The 20413-nt window shown below is 44.8% G+C and overlaps 1 protein-coding gene across 1 annotated transcript in view; it reads left to right on the top strand.

The window, feature by feature from the left end:
- Window positions 1–18393, top strand: part of LAPTM4B (lysosomal protein transmembrane 4 beta) — a 63700-nt gene extending 45307 nt beyond the window's left edge. Inside the window, exon 7 of the mRNA XM_040261014.1 lies at window positions 17796–18393. Within this exon, the coding sequence (XP_040116948.1) occupies window positions 17796–17873 (78 nt within the window). The 3' untranslated portion in view covers window positions 17874–18393. The remainder of the gene's footprint in view (window positions 1–17795) is intronic.
- Window positions 18394–20413: the final 2020 nt, after the last annotated feature.

Genomic DNA, 20413 nt, shown 5'->3' with positions numbered 1-20413 from the left:
TATCTTTCTATTTTTCCTTTAAAAACACATCTCAGAATACATTTATTGTCCTGCTGAACTAGTAAAAAAAAAGTTTGAGATTTGGGGATTTGAGGAACCAGTAAAGTTGCTAAACAAGCAAGATATTATCAGAGCCTCATCCTAAATATTATGAATGTGTGGGACTTACAATATCTCCGTTTTTGAAAAGTATTTCAGAGAAGAGAATGCCCATATTATATGTGTTTGTTCAGATGTACTTTGGTGGTTTTTTCATAGCTTTTTAAAGGGTTTTGTGTGTGAATAATATATATGTGTGTGTGTTATATATAGCGTGTATATACACACACACACATATATAGGTTTTGCATATTTTTGCATATTTTAGCCCTTTAGCAAAGCAGAAGGGCTGCATAGACAGATATATGTTGTCTAGATATGCCTCAGGTCAAAAGATATTCTGAAATTTGTAAAAACTGGGGTGCCTAGAGAATTTAAGAATCATGAGTGAGTCCCTAAAATGCATTCAACTAGCTTTTTAGAGGAGAAGGCAATGGCAACCCACTCCAGTACTCTTGCCTGGAAAATCCCACAGACGGAGGAGCCTGGTAGGCTGCAGTCCATGGGATCGCTAAGAGTCAAGACACGACTGAGCGACTTCACTTTGACTTTTCACTTTCATGCATTAGCGAAGGAAATGGCAACCCACTCCAGTGTTCTGGCCTGGAGAATCCCAGGGACGGGGGAGCCTGGTGGGTTGCCGTCTATGGGGTCGCACAGGGTCAGACACACTGAAGCGACTTAGCAGCAGCAGCAGCTTTTTAGAGGATGCTTTTATTTTCTGTTTTTTTGAGATTCAGAATTAGGTAAGAATTAACATGTATATTTTATTTAGGCTTAGATGCACTCAAAAATAGTTGTACTTAAAAATAGTTGAGACATCCCAGCTCTTCTATTAATAGGCCTTTCTTCAGAAAGATTTCCAACTTGGCAGTAGTTAATAGTAGCTAGGATTTGGGACCATGGACTGGTGCCAGCTGTGATATTTTCCTAGTGTGTTGCCAGAAGGTCCTGGGGAATTGCTCCATGATGGTTATTGGTCATTATCTTAGGCATTCTCTATCAACTTGCCATTTTTAAGATAAGGAAACTGATGATATGTTTTTACTTTTCTCAAAGTTCCCAGTGAACCTTCCCCCCTACTTTTTTTTTTCAAATGAATGGTATTCCTGGGAAAGGGACATTTATCATTTCTCATACCTTGCATGGATAACGCAGAATAGGGATAGATCACCATCTAAAATCTCAGCTTTCTGGCAGTGTTTTTGTTTTTGTTTTTTTTAATAATGGTATTGTGGATATTATTCTAAAGAGTCCTTATTATATCTAAAATAACATCCTTAACATCATAAAATATCCAGTATGTATTTAGGTTTTCAGTTGCTTCATGTTAATTTTCCTGGCAGTTTATTTGCAACAGGATCTGTGGGTCTGTATATATTTTAAGACTTTATACTTTTTTTTTTTTTTAAAGAAACAACTTTGGGCCACAAACTAGATTTAACTGATTGCATAGCTCTAATACAGTTCTCTGTATTTCCAGTAAATTAGTAGTTGGATCAAGGACTTCTTGTGTTTATATTTCCATATTCCTTTTTTTGCAAGACTATAGTTGATACATTTGTTCTTCCATCAGGAGGGAGATAACATCTGGGTGATTCTGTCTGAGATGTCAGCAGCCATTGATACCGATTGATTAGGAATTGAAATATGATGACATTCTATTTTCATTTATTAGCTGGAATATCCCTTTGAAGAAAAACTTTCCCTCGCTTCCTATTTAATTACCCAGTGGTACATAGGCAATGATAAATACATATGATTTTGTTCTTTTATCAGTTTTCAAACAAGTTGTTCCATCATTTTCTAGTGATGACCAGTGGGGTTTTTTTTTTAAGTAATAAATGAACTAATGAAAACTGGCCTATTATATTACAGCTGGGGATATTTTGTTAAAAAGGACAGCTATTTTGATTAATTTTATCAGTAAGCCTAAATAAATAGTAAAATTTACCTACTGTTGCACATTTTAGACTTTCTAAGCGGAAAAACAAAATGGTTTTCTAAACAGCTAGTACATTACCATCGTTATTAATGCTCAAATTGTGCCATCTTTCCCAATTAGGGACTCTTCAAGTTAGCACCTTTGTATAACTGGTGGTCTGATTGCTTCCTTGCTGTCTCGCTGACATTGACATGGTTCTAGGCTTACCTTGTCCATATCCTGTCCCAGACCTGGAATCGGCTATATCTCTAAGGAACCCTGCTTCCTTTCAGTAAGGACCATAATCTGCATTTCTAGGGTTGGAGAATAGATTTTTAAAGAGGACTCTACATATTTAAAGATTGTTTTAACTAGTACTAAAGGAATTCTAGTTAGCATTCTAACTTGGAAAAAAAATACAAAACCAGCAACAAATATACTGGAGCCTCCCTCTGCACCCTGAATAAGGATTTGAATGATGTCATTCTGTCATTTCCCCTGGTCTCCTAGCTTTATTAAGATGCTCACAGTGTGTAATGATGTATGTTTCTCCATTGCCCATGTCTTTATTGGGAATCCACATGGACATAATAACACGTTATGTCTTTCATTTCCTATCAAGTGTTAAGCCAGATGGCTTTTTTCCCAGGCTGAAGAGTCTCAAGGTGACCTCTGTGGGAAGATACCTGGGGCTCTGGTTGGTAGAAAATAAATGTGCTTCAGTTTTCCTCTCTGAAACAGCACACATATTATTCTCCAAATACCTACTTTTTCAGATACTACTCAGGGAGAATAGAGTTATTAGATATTGGAGATTATTCTCTGGGTTAATCACTTTAGTTTCTTAACTAAACCAAAGCAAAAATCTTTGAAAGAAACACCTGAAGATAGAGAGGTCACAAGTGCTCTTAGTTCATTATGCCTCTTGGGGTCTTGGGTTCCCCCCACCATGATACTGTTCCAGCGTATTTGGGCTTGGGCTTGGTCATGTCTGACTCTTTGTGACCCCATGGCCTGTATACCTCATCAGGCTTCTCTGTCCATGGAATTTTCCAGGCAAGAATACTAGAGTGGGTTGCCATTTTCTACTCCATGATGCTCTTAGGCCAAAAGAAATACCTCATTGTTGATTTCGTTAAGTAGTCAGGTCCAGACTACTTTTGAGTATTAGTTAGGGTAGTACCTAACAGGCTTTGTAGTATTTTACTTGAACATTTACTATATCCCTTTGAGTCACTGCCATACAACATAGGGTTAGGCACCCTAAGGAGGTGCAGTCTTCTCTTTAGAATGTTGTAGAAATCACATTCTGGATACATACTACATGTTACCACATTCACTCGCCTGCCTTCATTAAAATCAAGCCTTAAGAGGAAGAACATATTAAAATACTAAACGTGGATTATAGAAATCTTTCATATTAAAGTTTATGCAAATTGAATTGTTAAAACCTCTTTTAATCAGCTAATACCAGTGAAAACTTGAGTCACTCCAGCATTCTTGCCTGGGAAGATCCCATGGACAGAGGGGCCTGGTGGGCTATGGTCCACGCGGTCCCAAAGAGTCAGACAGGACTGAGCACAGACATAGCCAGGCCGACTCCGAAGATCTCTTCCAGTCCTGGGCTCTTCAGATTCATGTCCATTGAACATAACCTCACAAAACGGCCCCTTGACCACAGTAATCTGCCTGTATGAACCAGAGGGTCTAGGAGGCAGTGTGGAGGGAATGAGGGGAAGAAGGTTCTTCGATAACAGGATTTGAAACTTTAGCCTGTGAGTTACAGGCTCTGAAGCTTGTGACCTAGTGAGTACTAGAATATGAGTGAGACATCTTATTTGTAATATCTCCGTTTTAGGTATCTTCTTTTCCCTTGTAATTAAGTAGTTTGTGTGATCTAAGCTTTTTATGTTTAATTTTAAAATTGTGAGAGGTTGAGGTAGACTTGACAACATCTCAGAGAAGTAGAACATTCAGGAGACCATTTGCATGGTCAGGATCAGGGCCATGGTGAAGAAGAGGCAGTGGCGACGCAGGGCGGTAGCAAAGGGTGAAGAGGAGGGGAGGCTGCAGAGGGCTGTCAGAGGGCGCAGCGATCGCCGCTAACGAGGGAACGTGGAACAAGCGCGATTGCCCAGGACGCCGCTTGCTGTGACTGTAACTAGAAACGTCAGATCCCTCCCCTGAAGGGTAGGAGCGGACTCCTGGACTGAGAGTTAACTGGCCAGCCCTCTTCTCCTCAGCAGTGTTCCCGCAAGCGTCATCCAGCCGAGCGCTGAGGAACCCCAGTGAGGGCCCTCCCTTCTCTGCCTCCCGCTCAGTGGCTTTTGTGCTGTGGGTTTCTCCCCAGACACGTAGGTCGCGGCTGCCGTCTGCCAGGCTCTGGGCTGAGTGCTTTACGTATGTGAACCAGGTCTTACAAGAGTCCTTGAAGTTGACCCCTTGGGTAGCAAAGAGGAAACCGAGGCACCAAGTGGGTATCTCCCAAGAGGACACCGTGGTGAGACCTGCGGGTGATCACCACCGCCTCAGCCCTGCTCCCGCCCTGTTCTTCACCCCACGGTCCTCCCAGACCATCACCTAATGGAGGGTGTGGGGTGGGCTTGGACAAACAGGAGGGAAGCAGGAAAGCGATTCATTTGGATGATTCTTCTCAAGAAAAAGTCACAGACTTTCAGAGCAGGGGTCTTTTTTGTTTTGCTTATTTTTGCCCTCTAGCCCAGGGGAAGGAATGGGAGGGTGGCTTAAAGAGGTGGAAGGAAAGTTAAAAATAAACTTGGTAACACCCAAAGCAGCTGCCTTGTTTCTTTAGATACATGTATATGTATATATTTATACATATATTTTCCTTACATATATTGTTTTTTCAAATTTTTTCCCCATTTAGGTTATTAGGTAATACTGAGCAGAGTTCCCTGCGCAAACAGTAGGTTCTTGTAGTTCCCTTGTGCTGAATAGCCCTGCCTTCTATAACTCGGCTTCATATGTGCGTATGGCTGCAGATAGATTTCTCTGCTGGTTCTAATAGAAAAATATCATGGGCTGGATACCCGCTGAGATTTTCCCTGGAAAGCATTTTCCCTGCTTTAATGTATTCCATGCTTCAATCAGACAGTGCGTGACATTAACTCAGCTCATATTTCTTTCCTTCCTTCAGTAAACTATAGCATTTGAAAAAAAAATCCTAATCTGTTGAAAGTTATCTCTGACCCATATAACTTTACAGTTACTTCATCCAGAGAATATCTGGAGCAGTCAAATCAACACATTGATATTTCGACACCTAAAGCTTCTGAAAGAAGAGTTCAAACAATTCCGTTTCCATTGTGAACCTAGATAAAGAATATTAATCATTTGCTCAGTTGTAACCTTCTTATTACTAGCGAGTGAAGAAAAGTGTAAGAGTAGCTTTGCAGTGAACCAAGAATAAAATCACCCTCCACTCTCACTGTGTTTTACTTTAAAACACACTCAGAACTTGATTTCTTATTTTATCCCACATGTCCAAAATAGAATTCATGTTGACTTTATTCTGGGGCAAAGATTGAATTTTATCTTTTAACATCCTGAGAAATTTTCTGGGAATATATATATTAAGGAAGTCAAAGTGAAATATATATATGTGTGTGTGTTTAGGATGTCCTGTAGCATTGTTTCTGTAAATTATTTAATTTTGGTTTTGGCTGTGCGGGGTCTGCACTGGTGTGAGGCCTTCTCTCTAGTTGCAGCGCGTGGGCTTCTCGCTGTGGCGGCTTCTTGTGGGAGCGCACAGACTAGAGCATCAGTGGCCGCAGCACATGGGCCCAATAGTCGTGACGTTTGCCTTGAGCCACGTGGGATCTTCCCACGTCAAGGATAGAACCCGCATCTCCTGCATTGGCAGGTGGATTCGTTACCAAGGAGCCACCAGGAACCCCTGGCATTGGTTTTTAATAGCAAAAGTATCTGATCTCATTGTCTAATAATTGGGAACTGGTTTGATTTAATAAAGGCATGTCCATCTGATACGATGTCCTTATGGCCATAAAAATCATGAGCAGTGTAAACAGCAGAAGAAAGGCTTTTGATGTTTTTTAAAAGCAGAGTATAGAAGTTTGTGCTCCATCTAGGAAAAAGCAAAGCTTGTAGACAACAGATTAGATTCTAGTAGAAATTAAGCAGTTGATTTCTTGAGTAGTAGAAAGCAAAGTGGAAGACAGTTCTCCCTTCCCGTTGATTCCAGGGACGGATGGAAGAAGTGTGTGGTGAAGGAGACCGGGTAAAAGGGGGAATCGGAAGTTTGAAGCAGTCCTTCCAGCCCAGAGGGCCCTGGCAGCTGCTGAGCAGGGCAGCTGAGCCCAGCCGGGCGGGCAGCCCCTGGAAGACAGGGTCGAGTCCCGTCCTGCGGAGGTGGGCGCAGGAGGTGGCGTAGCGCATTCAGGCCTGGGCGCCAGGAGCGGCTGGAACCTGTGGTCAGGCTTCTGTGGTGACAGCTCACAGAGCGTCCCTCGCCCGCCTCAGCTGTCAGGTGTTTTCATTTTACGTAAGAAATGTGGTTCTTTAGATATTTATTTTGATCAAGGTAATGTATATATATTTAGGTGTCATTATTTGAGATACATTTATTTGAACATGAGATCCATAATTGCATTTCAACTTTCTGCTGGGGCTACTATATTGTTTTGGTGTTTTCCTGCCCAAATATCTCACCAGGGAGGACTTTTGACCCAATTCAAAAGATTTGAGGTATGAATTCTATGTAAGTATCATCTGAAAGAATTTGAGTAGCTTCTCTGCTGAGAATTAAGGGAAATAGTGACTTCCTCCTGTAATATCAATTTATAGTGGTTTTTTGTGAATTGATAAAATTGGCGTGGCTTGTGGGATCTCAGTTCCCCAACCAGGGATTGAACCTAGGCCCACCAGGAAACTCCTGGTGTAGTCAGGAGTTTCTCCTTCTGTAGTCAGGGGTTGGGGGTGTGGCTGGTCCTCACTAGAGTCCTCTAAATTTGTTTGTTCTTCCTGACTCCTGATGAATTCATTGAATACAAGATGCCATTGGCTATATATTACACTATTTTGGATGCCTCTTATTGTAAAGTTCTGTGAACTACAACGCACAGGCTAAATTCAGGTGCTGAAATGTATAATGTACCTTTAGAATCAAAAATATACGGTTATGTGTATGTGTATCTTTACTTAAATAGGTGTGTGTGTGTATTACAGGTGGGAGTGTTTAGAAAGGTTCGGAACAGTTATTTTAGATGTCTTCAATAAAGTCAGACTTTCTTTTGTGATGCTGCTGTCTGAAATGCCCAAATGGCAATTTTAGTTAATCATGGAAAGTCATGATTCAACTATCCCTCCTTTCCTTTTTGGCCTAAATAAAGGGGCGAATGTGATAATGTAAATGTTGCCTGTTTTTTTTTTTTTTAAACTTCTTATTTTGTATTGGGGCATGGCCAATTAACAATAATGTCATGTTAGTGATACGTGAATGGTGAAGGATCTCAGCCACACATAGACACGTGTTCATTCTCTCCTAAACTCCCCCCATCTAAGCTGCCACATAAATGGTTGCCTGTTTTAAACCAGGTACATTGTAGACTATTAGGGGGTGTAATAAATGGTGAAGACATAAATAAATATTTTGACTGCTTGGTATTAATTTAAATGGACCTTTGTTAGATTCTAATGCCTCTAAATTCTACGAGTGATTTGGGGCTGTGTACTTGCACATCTCACATTATCACATCTTCTAAGGTCAGAATTTTTTTCTATAAAAATTTTTTTGTCTATGAAAAATAGACAACTGCATGCTCAGTCGTGTCCAACTGTTTTGTGTGTGTGTGTGTGTGTGTGTCCGTGTGTCCGTCCAACTCTTTGCAGCCCCATGAACTGTAGCTTCCCAGGCTCCTCTGTCCATGGAATTCTTCCAGACAAGAACACTGGAGTGGGTTCTCATTTCCTGGGCTTCCCAGGTGGTGCTAGTGGTAAAGAAGCTGCATGCCGACACAGGAGACGTCGATTCGGTTCCTGGGTCGGGAAGATCCCCTGGAGAAGGGAAATGGCAACACTCTCCAGTATTCTTGCCTGGGAAAATCCCATGGACAGAGGAGCCTGGTGGGCTACAGTCCTTGGGATTGCAAAGAGTCGGACATGACTTCAGCACACACACGCACCATTTGCTACTCCAGAGGACCTTCCCAACCCGGGGATCACACCCACGTCTCCTGTGTCTCCGCATTGGCGGGTGGATGCGGTACCGCTGCGCTACCTGGGAGCCCTCTGTAACTAAAGAGTCATCTTTAAATTTGTTAAGGTTAGGGTTTTAGCCTCTAGTCCTGAACTCTACTTTCTCTTCAGTTTTTTTTTTTTTTTTTTTCTCTCTCTGTTGCTGTCACATTGATCTGAAATGTAAATCTGGTTTTGTCATCCCCAGATTTAAAAGTCTTCAGGGTTTCTGCTGTTTATTACTGTAGCATTTCCCAACTGTGATGTCATTCCCACTTTGCTGTGTGACAGTCATTTGTAACTAGTGGGGTTATATTTTAAATCTGAGTTTGCCAGTGGTTTGCTTTTTTTTCTTTGTCCTTTGAATAAATAAGAACAGATTTAGCATTATCTCTCCAACAACATCAATCTCCGCTCTACAGTCTTACATTGTAATATTTTCTTGAAACCAGAGGAGGGAGTGCAGTGATAACTTCATCTTGCCAAGTTCGTCTTATTTGTGAAGCAGCTATGAGGGACTGTTAACTGATGTGTTATCAACAGCTGTAGGTCTCATGAGCTGTGGTGCTCTCACGAACACTGTGCCCTTTGCCTCCTTCCCCTCAAAGGAGCCAAAAAAACAAAAGGATAAGGAAGTTTCCGTTTATAGTGGTGTTTCCTTTATTTGTCCGCACTTTGGTGAGAGCGAAGGGCAGTTGGTTTTGTGCAAGCTCGCCTGTGTATGCCCAGCCCATGGGTGTCTTTCACACGTGGCATCACCAAAGCTCCCATCCCCTCCTGGTGCGGGAGGACTGCAAGTTTATCGAGACGGTGGTTCCGCTTCCCAGCCTTGCTGACAAGTCCAGCTGGGGTCTTGCCTATTGTTCCAACACTCATCCCTTGTAACCTCAAGCGCCCAGGTCTTCAGCTGAAGCACACCATCTGCACCTTTGCTGGTGTTTTTTTTCAGGGACAGTTCACATATGCTCTCCCTAGGTCTCCGGTGGGCGTTCTCCAGCCTTCAGTCCTCATCTGCCTCCCCAGCACGGGCCACAACAGCTGCCCTCTGGTGGCTACTCGGGTGTCCTGGGGTGAGGAGTGAATGAATGGACATGGTGTTCCAGCCGCAGGCACTTCTGATTTTAGAACCGTAACTAAATGAGACGTGCCCACACCTCTGCAGATGTGGCAGCCTGTAGGGGAAACGGTGTTCATGTTGTCTCCTTTCTCATCCTTCAGTTACTTTTGTTAAGTTTGGTAAAGGAGGGAAGAGGGTAAGGCTAGGGGCGGTGGGCTGGACGATCAGCTCTGGGGGAGGTGAATGCCACGTCCACTCCCAGCTTTTGAGGTCAAAGGAATCATGACGTCGAAGATCTTTACCAAAGGAGTTACTCATGGTTCCCCCGCTGGGCCCTGGGACATATGCTTCATAGTCAAGAGTGGAAACACTGTCAGGATTCTTGAGAGAGAGAGGGAGCAAGCCAGAGTTACGTCGAATCGATGGTCAGTTCAGGGACCTTCCCCTGAGGCTTTTATCCAGCTGCCTACTTGCTTCATCGTGTGTGGCTCAGAGCAGCTTACGAGTCCCCCTGCCACGCTTCCCGCAGCCACCAGAGCTGAGGCGAGGAGAGGAGCTCCTTTTGTGACCCACGTGAAGCTGCTTGTGGGGAGAATGTTCATTGGTGTCACTTTGTTAAGGAAGGGCTGTGGTTGAACTAGCTAGAATAGCCCTGTGTTGGCTGTCGTGCAGGTTTGGGAGCATTGCTCCGTTTACTGAGCGCCCAGGCGCTCAGCCTGTATCTTAGGTTGCCTTCCTGACATCCTTACAACCATCTTTCGAGGAGGGTCAGTCGTGGTTTCCATTTTATAAGCACGGAAGCTGAAGGTATATTTTACTAACTGTCTCGGGACCCCAGGGTTCATACCTCACAGAGCTGGAATTTGAACCAGGTCTAATTTCAGAGTTTGTGTTTTCATCCCACCACCACCGATTGCCTCTAGAATTTGACCACAGCCATCTAGCTGAAATGCAATGAAAGAACTCACACCTGGACACATCTCTGTCTTAACAGCCTGTGCTGACAAAGGACATGGAAATGTAAGACTCTGCTTTTAGAAACTTTTTGGAGGGGAGAGTGGTAAACATACAAGACAGTTAATACCACAAGTGAAGTGAAGTGAAGTTGCTCAGTCGTGTCCGACTCTTTGCGACCCCGTGGACTGTAGCCGACCAGGCTCCTCCGTCCATGGGATTCTCCAGGCAAGAATACTGGAGCGGGTTGCTATTTCCTTCTCTAGTGCATGAAAGTGAAAAGTGAAAGTGAAGTCGCTCAGTCGTGTCCGACTCTTAGCTACCCCATGGACTGCAGCCTACCAGCCTCCTCTGTCCATGGATTTTCCAGGCAAGAGTACTGGAGTGGGGTGCCATTGCCTTCTCCAGTAATTGTGGCTAGAATATTTCAGATCTCTGGAAGTGATTTTTAACCTGAACCTGGGGTTATTTGGGCTTTCTGTGGAATGACAAGAAGGAACCATTTGGGAGAGAGAAATCATGGGGAAAAGGAGTCAGATTGGTGCTGAACTTGCCATACTAGGGAGTCATAGAAATAAATCAGACAGGACAGAGCCAGACAGTGGGGGCTAGTGGCCTGGGCCTGAATGACGTGAAGAGCATGTATTAAATGAGGAAGTCCTTTGTTTCCCAGGGCTCACATCTGTTTCCTGGGGGCCCCTCAAGGCATCCTGGTTCTCTAGTTTCCATTGGTGTTTGGGGCACCCTCGATGAGCTTGGGTCTCACAATACAGGAGGAGAATTACACAGGCCAGAGGCCCCCCTGACCCGCTGCTCTGTGAAAACACATTTCAGCTCCTGGGCAGGGAACTCCCAACTGCACTGTGCTCCCTGGCTGCTTTGTTATTGTCTGTTCTACATGTGTCCCGTGCCCACCACCCTTTCTGGCTTAGACGGATCATCTCCAGCAAGTTGGGATCCTTTTCTGGGCCCCTGCAGAAACTCAGCGCGAATATGTAACTTACCCACCAGCCAGGAAGCAAGAGGGATGCGGTGGCCCTGAGCCTGCCCACTGGCCTCTGGTTTGCAAGTTGCCCCTTGATGGCTGACTTCTTTCCAAGACTGCTATGATTATTCTTTTATTTTTAAAATATTTTTGACAGTATAACATGTGCATAGCTAAAAATCGTGGTAGTGCAAAGTTAATTTCTCAATGGTCTGCTGCCATTTTCTTGCCCATTCTCTACTTTTCCATCCCAGAAGTAAACACTGGCAACTCGTTTCTTCAGATATTTACCTCCATATTTCATCTACATTACTAATTTTTCAAGGATCAATTTGAGATCCCTTTTGACTTCTTGGATAGGATTTAAGTTTTATTCTCCCTATATTCTCCACTGCCTTCATCTGCCTAATACAGTCACATTAGGTTTTTTGTTACATCTCCAGTTAGTGTTTTCCTTGATTTTAAGAAAATATTGCTCAGTGCAGAGCTCTGTCATGTACATCCCTGTTCTTGTACCATTTTTCCCCCCAAGCAAACATTGCTTTGTTTTTTCAGCTGCCAAGTTTTTAACCTTTTACCTTGCCGTGATCTATCAGATCTGTCCATGACATAGTAACATGTCCCAGATGTTTGACTCTGTGAGATAATCAACCAGTTCTTCTTCTTCTTCTTCTTTTTTTTTTTTAACGAAGGCTTCTCCTGCTCCAAGGTGGATGAGGTGCCACAGGCCCTCATCCTGGGCCTTGATTTCTTCTTAACCTACTTCACCCTTATTAGGATGTAGAACCAGCAGACAGACTGCCGGTGTAGTGTGCCTTGTGCCTTGCACCCCTCTCCCCTACAGTCCAGGACCCCAGGATCTTGGATGGTTCTTGGAGAATCTGACGAAAGCTCTGAACACTCTGCCCAGGAAAATAAATGCACACATATAAAATTAGGCGCATAATTTTGTGAATGTCGAAAGATAATTTATTTAACATTACCTATACTGTAATCCTATCAACCACAGAGTTCCAAATAAGTCTTCAGAACCTTAACTCAGATATTACAGTGAAACTACATTTACTATTTTTCCCAACACATAATTCTTTACTCTTAAGCATTTTCTCATTTCTTAGTGTTTGATGGAGTGAGTGAGTTTTCCAAATTTTAATGACTTGCAGACGTGTGGCCAGTTGGAATCACTTCTCTTCCAGGGTGTTCCATTTTGCAACCTTTGATGTTAATCTGTTTCTCCCTCCAACTGTTCTGTATGTTGACGTAGCTGAGGATGAAGATCCCCTTATTACACTCCATATTTGTTGAGTTGAATCGAAATGAATGATGAGCTACTGTCCTGGTAGTGCATGTCCCCAGCATGACTGCTCCCAATGAAAAAAGATACTGTATATAGATATATGCTAATCTTCCTAAGGAGCAGATACCCTGCTGGGGTCATTGACAAGAGGGATTTTCCATCTGCGTGAAAGGGAGTTCCACCATCCAACACTCACTCTGTAGTTGAGATCCTATTAAGACAAACTCCTGGGGTCTGTGCTTAGACTAGAGCTTGGTTGTATTGAATATTGCTTGAATTGAAGTGGTGCATGGCTGAGATATATAATGCATTTGTGTTTATCCACTCATTGATTTGTTGTTCAGTTGCTCAGTTGTGTCCAACTCTTTGCAACCTCATGGACTTCAGCATACCAGGCTTCCCTGTCCTTCCCTAATTCCCAGAGCTTGCTCAAATTCATGTCCCAGTTGAGTCGGTGATGCCATCCAACCATCTCATCCTCTGTCATCCCCTTCTCCTCCGGCTCCTTCAATCTTTCCCAGGATCAGAGTCTTTTCCAGATGTGTCGGCTGTTCACATCAGGTAGCCAAAGTATTGGAGCTTCAGCTTCAGCACCAGTCCTTCCAGTGAATATTCAGGGTTGATTTCCTTTAGGATGGACTGGTTTGATCTCCTTGCAATCGAAGGGACTGTTGCGTCTTCTCCAGCACCACAGTTAGAAGGCATCAATTCTTTGGTGCTCAGCCTTCTTTATGGTTCAACTCTCACATCCATACATGACTGTTGGAAAAACCATAGCTCTGGTTATACTGACCTTTGTCAGCAAAGTGATGTCTCTGCTTTTTAATATGCTGTCTAGGTTTGTCATGACTTTGCTTCCAAGAAACAAGCATCTTTTAATTTCATGGCTGCAGTCACTTTCCACATTGATTTTGGAGCCCAAGAAAATAATGTCTGTCACTGTTCCCATTGTTTCCCCATCTATTAGCCATGAAGTAAATGGGACCAGATGCCATGGTGTTAGCTTTTCACCTTCTTCAAAAGGCTGTTAGTTCCTCTTCACTTTCTGCCTTAAGGGTGGTTTCATCTGCATATCTTAGGTTATTGTTATTTCTCTTGGCAGTCTTGATTCCAGCTTGTGCTTCATCCGCCTGGGCATTTCACATGATGTACTCTGCATATAAGTTAAACAAGCAGGGTGACAGTACACAGCCTTGACATACACCTTTGCCGATTTTTGAACTCACTGAGTAGCTGCTGTTTATTAGACAGCAAGGTAGGGCATGATGTACATTTTTAGTCTTCAGAGATTATTTTTTGGTCATTCAGTGTGACTGATCAAATTTTTTAAAAAACAGGGCTTAACTAAATGCCAGCTTCTAACAATGTCAAAATAATTACGTGTCCGTTAAGTTTTGTGTTGTAGGGCATCTCAATTGGCATTTTCTATCTTAATCGATCCTACAGTTATTTTCTCAGATTCCCAAGTTGCTTCATTGATTTTACTTGAAAAGGACAATAGCCAGTGTTTGCAGTAAGTTGTAACACACTGTAAGAGAAGCAGTATGGCACCAGCGCTTCCTTGAAATCATCATTAAAATTAACATCATGTAGCTTAAACAAAGATGACATTACCCTTCAGAATTGAAAACCAACTCCATCTGGAGAAGTGTTCTTTGAAAGTTATTCAGGAGTATGAAGTGCTCCGTGAAGAGTATCTGCTCGTCTGCATTCAGTATATGGTCACGGGGAGGTGAAGACAAGTGTGAGGGTGTCAGTATCTTCACCAGGCATCTTGACTTTGGATATAGGGTCCAAGGCAACACCCGTGAGGATGCTAATGATACGAAGTGAAATTTGAAAATGAGTTTGAAAGTAAATAGCAAGAAACAGTGATATACGGCCAAACCTAATGTGAAAATAAGTTTTTGGCAAGCAGAAGGCAAATTTGCAGGACTTTCTCTTCTTGAAGACAGTTTCGTGTTTAATCATCCGTGAACATTTTGGAAACATTTTGGAAACATTTTGGAAACATTTTGAGTGTTACATTTGGCTCGTGGTGGGGAACAAAAATTAATTGGCTGTGATGGCTGATTTCACTTCTTTTTGAGTAGCCTCACTGTGTTTTATGGTAACTCCTCCAAGGAAAGTGACAGATAGGAAGCAGCTGATTGCTCAATGAGGTGGTGCAGCATAAAGCCGGTGTCGAGTCTTTGCAAAATCGAATGTTTCCATTGCTGATTACAGCTGTTTCTGCTGGTTGTATCTTACACATGTGTGACATGCTCACACACACGTGCTGGAGGCTGAGTCCTGAGGTCAGACGCTCAGTTGCAGAGAGCCGGGCTGTCACTTTAGAGTAGAGAATACGCTCTGCTCCAGCTGAGACTGGCAGGTTCCTAGTGGACATGCTGCTGCCAGAGACCGGAAATGCTCCTCGAGGAGGACAGGGGTCCCCTCTGTGCTCTGACCTTGGCCTGTCTCTCCCACCCCTTCTGCACCACCCTGAGCATCACATCACAGCCCCTGGGTTCCCAGGAAGTGCTCTGCTCCCAGCCCCCTCCCTGCACCGGTGCCCCCACTCGCTACCCCCCTGGCGGCCCTCTTCGTTCGCCGCCTGGTCCTGCTCATCCTCCTGAGGAGCTTCCCTGCCCTCCAGCCCGCCTCAAGCTGTCCTGTTGGTTCTTCGACATCTTGTCCACACCCGCGTGTCAATCTCGCTCATCAGCATGATGCGCCCATCTGCCCTCCCCAGGCTGTGCGTCGAAACACAAAACACAGATCTTAGTAAAGTTACAAAGTCACAGGCTTATGGCTTCATAGTAATCTTAAGTGGTCATATAGGGCTACAGAGGAGAGGTGTGAAATTTCCATTTTTCACCTAACATGGAAAAGGTGTAAATCCACTTCCATAAATTAAATAAGGTCCTCATTTTGCACTCTGTAAACCCTTTCATAATGCTGTTAAGGGCTAGCAGAATCTCAGCAGGGGCCACTTCAAAGAGCAGTTCCTCAAGTTCTCTAGAACGAATGTTCCTCCACAGACAGCGAGGTGTGTTCACTTGTGTGTTTGAGAGGGGGGGCATGACCCAGCACCCTCTGTGTCCTCAGTTAGCATTGGCTTGTGGGATGCAGGGCACACAGGGACGCTTTCTGGCCTCGGAAGGGCACCTGTAGTGAGCGCGCCCTGGGTGCTCTTCCCTTCCAGCGCCGCCAGCAGCAGCTGAGCCCTGGCCCCGAGTCTTCCCGGGAAATGCCCAGGGGGATGGACTCATACAGATGCGGCGTCGCCACCACTTCCGGGAATGGGTTCTCAGACCCGTTTGACATTCTTGTGGGTGCTGAGCCAGTTACCCGCTTCTCACTGGTGCGGCTCCCAAGTGCATCTCCTCCGCACCCCCATTAGCCCACGCGGAGCAGGCCTGGCGACGTCTCACCTTCGCCCGCCCCCAGCCTCCCGGGTAGCGGGCGCCAGAGGGGGAAGGCGTTTTCCCTCCCAGGTCGTGCGTGCCCCGCAGCGCTCAGATCTTACAGTCCGTGACCCCCAGGCAGCGGCGCGGGCAGCCCGTCTCCCTGACAGCCCTCCAGCAAGCGTGCACCTTGTCTCAGGCAGTTTCCAGGGCCAGCGGCACCTCCCGGTCTCCCTGAACAGCGCCTCTGCGGCCGCCTCCCAGCACCCCATCAGGTGGTTCGCTCGCTTGGCCTGATTCTACCCAGGAGGCGTCTCTACCATCCAGTGAGCTCAGCCACACTGTCTCTGACAGTGATTCCCCGGCCTGTGGGGGAGACCCTTTTCCATGTGTGTTCCTCCCGTGAGTTCCCTTCATCAGCACTCATAGCTGGCAGCGTTCTCCTCTTTTGCTCCTCAGTGAGTTCTCTGCACCCCTGATCTCCTGTTCATACCGTAATTCTTTGTTAAACTTTTCTCTGTTCAAACCACGGGGTGGCTTCTGTCTCCGGAGGGAACCCTGACCATGCAGATAGATGCCCGCTACCAGTGTCCCAGCTCCACACCGCCCCAGCCACCATACGGAGTCTTCCAGGCCCAGCCTACAGGACCGCGCACTCAGTTATTTGCCTACTGGCCAGCAGGCCCTGGGTTAAGGAAGACAGGTCTGCAGCCCAGTACTTGCTGAAACACTAGAAAAGGAGAAAACCAAATAGTGTAGTATATTGTTTGTGTGAGTGTGTGTGTGTGTGTGTGTGTGTGTGGAGTGGGAGGTGGGAGTAATGTAGACAAAACTTAAAGAGAAACTTGAGAATTTTAGTGTCCTCTAGGAGCCCAAGGGCATAGATAGATGGCACGGCAATTCATGGAATTGATAGACGTTTACCACTTTAAGTCATGTCCATAATAGAAGAAGTATTAATAACAAAATGTGGTTTTGTTTTGTTCCACTTCATTTGTGAATATTCTCTTTCCACAAAGACCTTGAGCTGGGTAGGGTGTCTTAATGCACCTCATCTCTGAATTCCTAAGGGCAGGAACCGTCACATAGTAGGTGTACAATAAATGTTAGTTGACTAGAGGCCAGTCACAAACACAGAATTGATGTTCTCTGTTTTGTAAATACTCTGCAAAGTCAGCCAGTGTCTTCTTATGTTGACAGTTCATATGCAATTACGTGCAGTTGTTTTTGTCCTTGAAATGTGAACAGAAAGGTTGTTCATGAGCCTAGGATTTTTGTGCTTCCTCTCCAGCCATTTACAGATAACATCAGCCTCGTCAGGTATGTATCACAGCCTGTGAGGTGCCTTTTAGACCTCTGATTCTCAGGGATCCCTGTGGTGCAGACATAGAAACGGAGGTTGGCTCACTTACCCGTGGCAGTACTGATAGGATGTGGCTGAGTCCCGGCTTGGAGTCCAGGTTGATACCAAAGCTCTTGTGTTCCCACTTAACTGCCCAGGTCTCACCACACGTGGCCCTGTGGTCAGTCATGCGCCTGCCCTACTTGTGTGAACACACATACACGTCACCCCAGAGCCTTTGTTTCTCTTCAGAGCCACTCCCGCCTGCTTCCTTGTCCTAGAAACACAGCCCTCTGGCCCCCTCAGGCACTGTGACATCCAGATACAAGTGGGAAAGGATTGGAAAGCTCAAGAGAAGGCCAGAAGTCTCTTTCCTTCACTCCATGGGTTCAAAAATCTCTCCTCCTCCCAAAATCCAGCCACTTGCTGAACAATTGATACTGGTACATGTTATGGGGAAACTTGAGCTAAAATAAAGCCCAGGGGAGCAGGTGTGCACCTTTAACCTCTGACCCTTCTCTTCTCTTCTTCCCAGGTGCTGTTACCCCCGTACGATGACGCCACTGTGAATAGCGCCACCAAGGAGCCACCGCCCCCGTACGTGTCTGCCTGAGCCTGGAAGTCGGGTGGAGCAAGAGCGACAGCCAGACTTTTAATTCATCAGAGCAATAGTTCTTTAATTTTTCTAATGAGATGAGCTCTCTGAGCTTATTTGTCGCAGAAATGCTACAGTTTAAAATTTTAGATGTTAAGTTGAAACTCTGTAGTTTGAAACCTATGCTTTAGCTGGAGCACCGTGATAGAGTAGCTGTAGAAATTCTCTCTGTGGGGTGGGGTGGGGTGGGGTGGGCTCCTCTAGTCTCCCTCGGCGTTGGAACTACCCGACAACCTGGATGAATCTCGAGTCCGAGACGTCTGTTGTACGTGCTGAGCTCCAGAGTCGAAGACTTTCCAACGCTTTTCTCTTCACTCCCTCTTTCTCTTTTGAGCATGTATAATCAAGTCAAAATTAGACAATGCTTTTCCTCGGCCATTCCAATTTATAGAAGAAACCCTTAGGAGAACTGGAATGTTATTTGTGTAAGGAGTCCATATAAATACATAAATAAAACAAGAATTTCCTTAGACATTTATTTACTTTATGATTTAAATTTGGTGACAGGTTTTGAGTTTGCCGGTCAAGGAGTTTGACAGAGAGACCCTCTGATAATCCATGGCAAGGCGGGCAGTCGGCAGCTGCCCTGGTGGCTGCTCTTGTCCGCGCGTGTCTGGGGTCACGTGTCTTGGTGTGTCGGGGGAACTGATGGATTTGGTCCTTTGTGGTTAGCCTGTCTCTCCTCCCCTTTTCCCGTCCCTGCTCAGAAACCCCTCTAGCTCAGTGTAAGTCTTCTGAAAAATGGGAGGCAGGGGCTGGAGGGGGTGTTGCTTTCCTTGTGAAATACCCTTGTCTTGACTACCTGAATTTCCAGAGATTTTTATATAGTCACACGTTCAAAAGTCACAGCTCTTCATTTTGTTCATTATTGGATGTGCTTATAATTGAAGGCGTTTGCAATTAAAGTGAAAATTTTCCCACATTCAAGAAGACCATCTTTGACTCTGGTGATTGTGCCTGGAAACACTTGTTGCCCACTTGGGACTGTGTTAGACACAGAATTTGGCCCGAGGAGGAGGCTCTATGGCTTGCCTCACACATAGGTGTTTTTTAATATCTTCATGCTGATAAAATCAGAGCATCTTGGGCCAAGAGAAATGGAGAGGACAGACATGAACGTGGAGCATTCCTAACCCTGCCTCTGCCAAGCTCTGCCAACTCAGCTGCTCTGAATCTGATTGCTTTCTGTCCGCAGTGCAGTTGTAACAAGCTGTTCAGATTCTCCTGTGTTCCAAGGGAGGTTAAAATAGGAGGGATTTTGGCTTGTTTCCGGATAGGTGTTTCAGATCATTTGGAAATGTAAAAAAATAAGAGATGAAGCAGGGGTGGTTTTTATCCCTGAGAATCAGCCTCAGTCATTTCTTTTGGTGCATCACGTTAGTATTCCATATACACTCAACCTCAGAAATTCTGTTCCTTGAAGCCTTGTACCCAGAAGATTCCCACCAAGTTAAACACATGCAGGGTTGTTACGGATGGAAAAGGCCTATCAGATCGTTTCACTGATCCCTTGGAAGGCACGTGGGAAGACAGTCATTTGCATGTTACTCCCTGTGATTTTCCGGCACTTTGCTTAATCATATTTTACACTATGAAAAAAGACATGGGATCATAGTGGAGAAAAATGCTGGTTTTGAGACCCTTCGTAGGGTCCTCAGAGGGGATCCCGTTCACATGACACTCAGCACCACCGACCACAGGAAGTCACGTCATACTCAGACCCCACAGGTGCTGCTGCTGCTGGGCCTTCCTGACAAGACAACTCAAGCTGGCTCCCAAAGCTGCCCCCATCCTTACCTCTGCAAAGTAAGGAATTGTCTTCATGTCTCCACTGTGGAGAGGTGATGCTTGGATTAAAGTGACCCTCCAGAGCATACTCAGCAGTTTACTGTGTCCCTGTCTCATTACTAATATACATACATACCTCTTTTAAATGTATTTGAAGCCCTACTTTAATATCCAGCTCTGTTCTTCTGTTTTGTTGTCTGCAGAGAACAAGAACAGTCATTACCTCAGTTGCTCTCATGCTTTTATACTTTCTGGTCACTTGACTGATGAAAACCGATGAGAGATCTTTGGGTTTTTTCATCTTGAAACCCCCAAACCCCATTTTAAGGTCATGGATATTCAGCCCAGCACCAATAGATGTGCAAATGGGCCCTCTGATAAGCAGCCTGTGGGAAGGGTTGGAGTCTGTTTGCTGGACAGAGGGAAGAGAAAAACACATCTTTGGGCTTAGATGGGGTCTGCCCACACTAGAAATCCAGCTTCCCTTGAACGAGCCAGTCGAGTTTCCAGAATGTGGCATCACATGAAAGGGCCAGTTGACTAACTCTCCCCTTTCTGTACCGTCTTTCTACATAAACACATGAGCAGCATTGCCCCCAAATTCCTCGTCCCTATCCCATCCTGCAGAATGCCAGACAGGTTCTTTCCATCCTTCTTTCTCCCCCTATTTTTGTAAACTCTTAATGGTCCCAAAATTTGTTTAGTTTGAC

Source organism: Oryx dammah, unplaced genomic scaffold (genome assembly GCF_014754425.2).
Source record: "Oryx dammah isolate SB20612 unplaced genomic scaffold, SCBI_Odam_1.1 HiC_scaffold_19, whole genome shotgun sequence".
In the NCBI taxonomy this organism is placed as follows: Eukaryota; Metazoa; Chordata; class Mammalia; order Artiodactyla; family Bovidae; genus Oryx; species Oryx dammah.
This window is presented reverse-complemented; position numbering and strand designations above follow the sequence as displayed.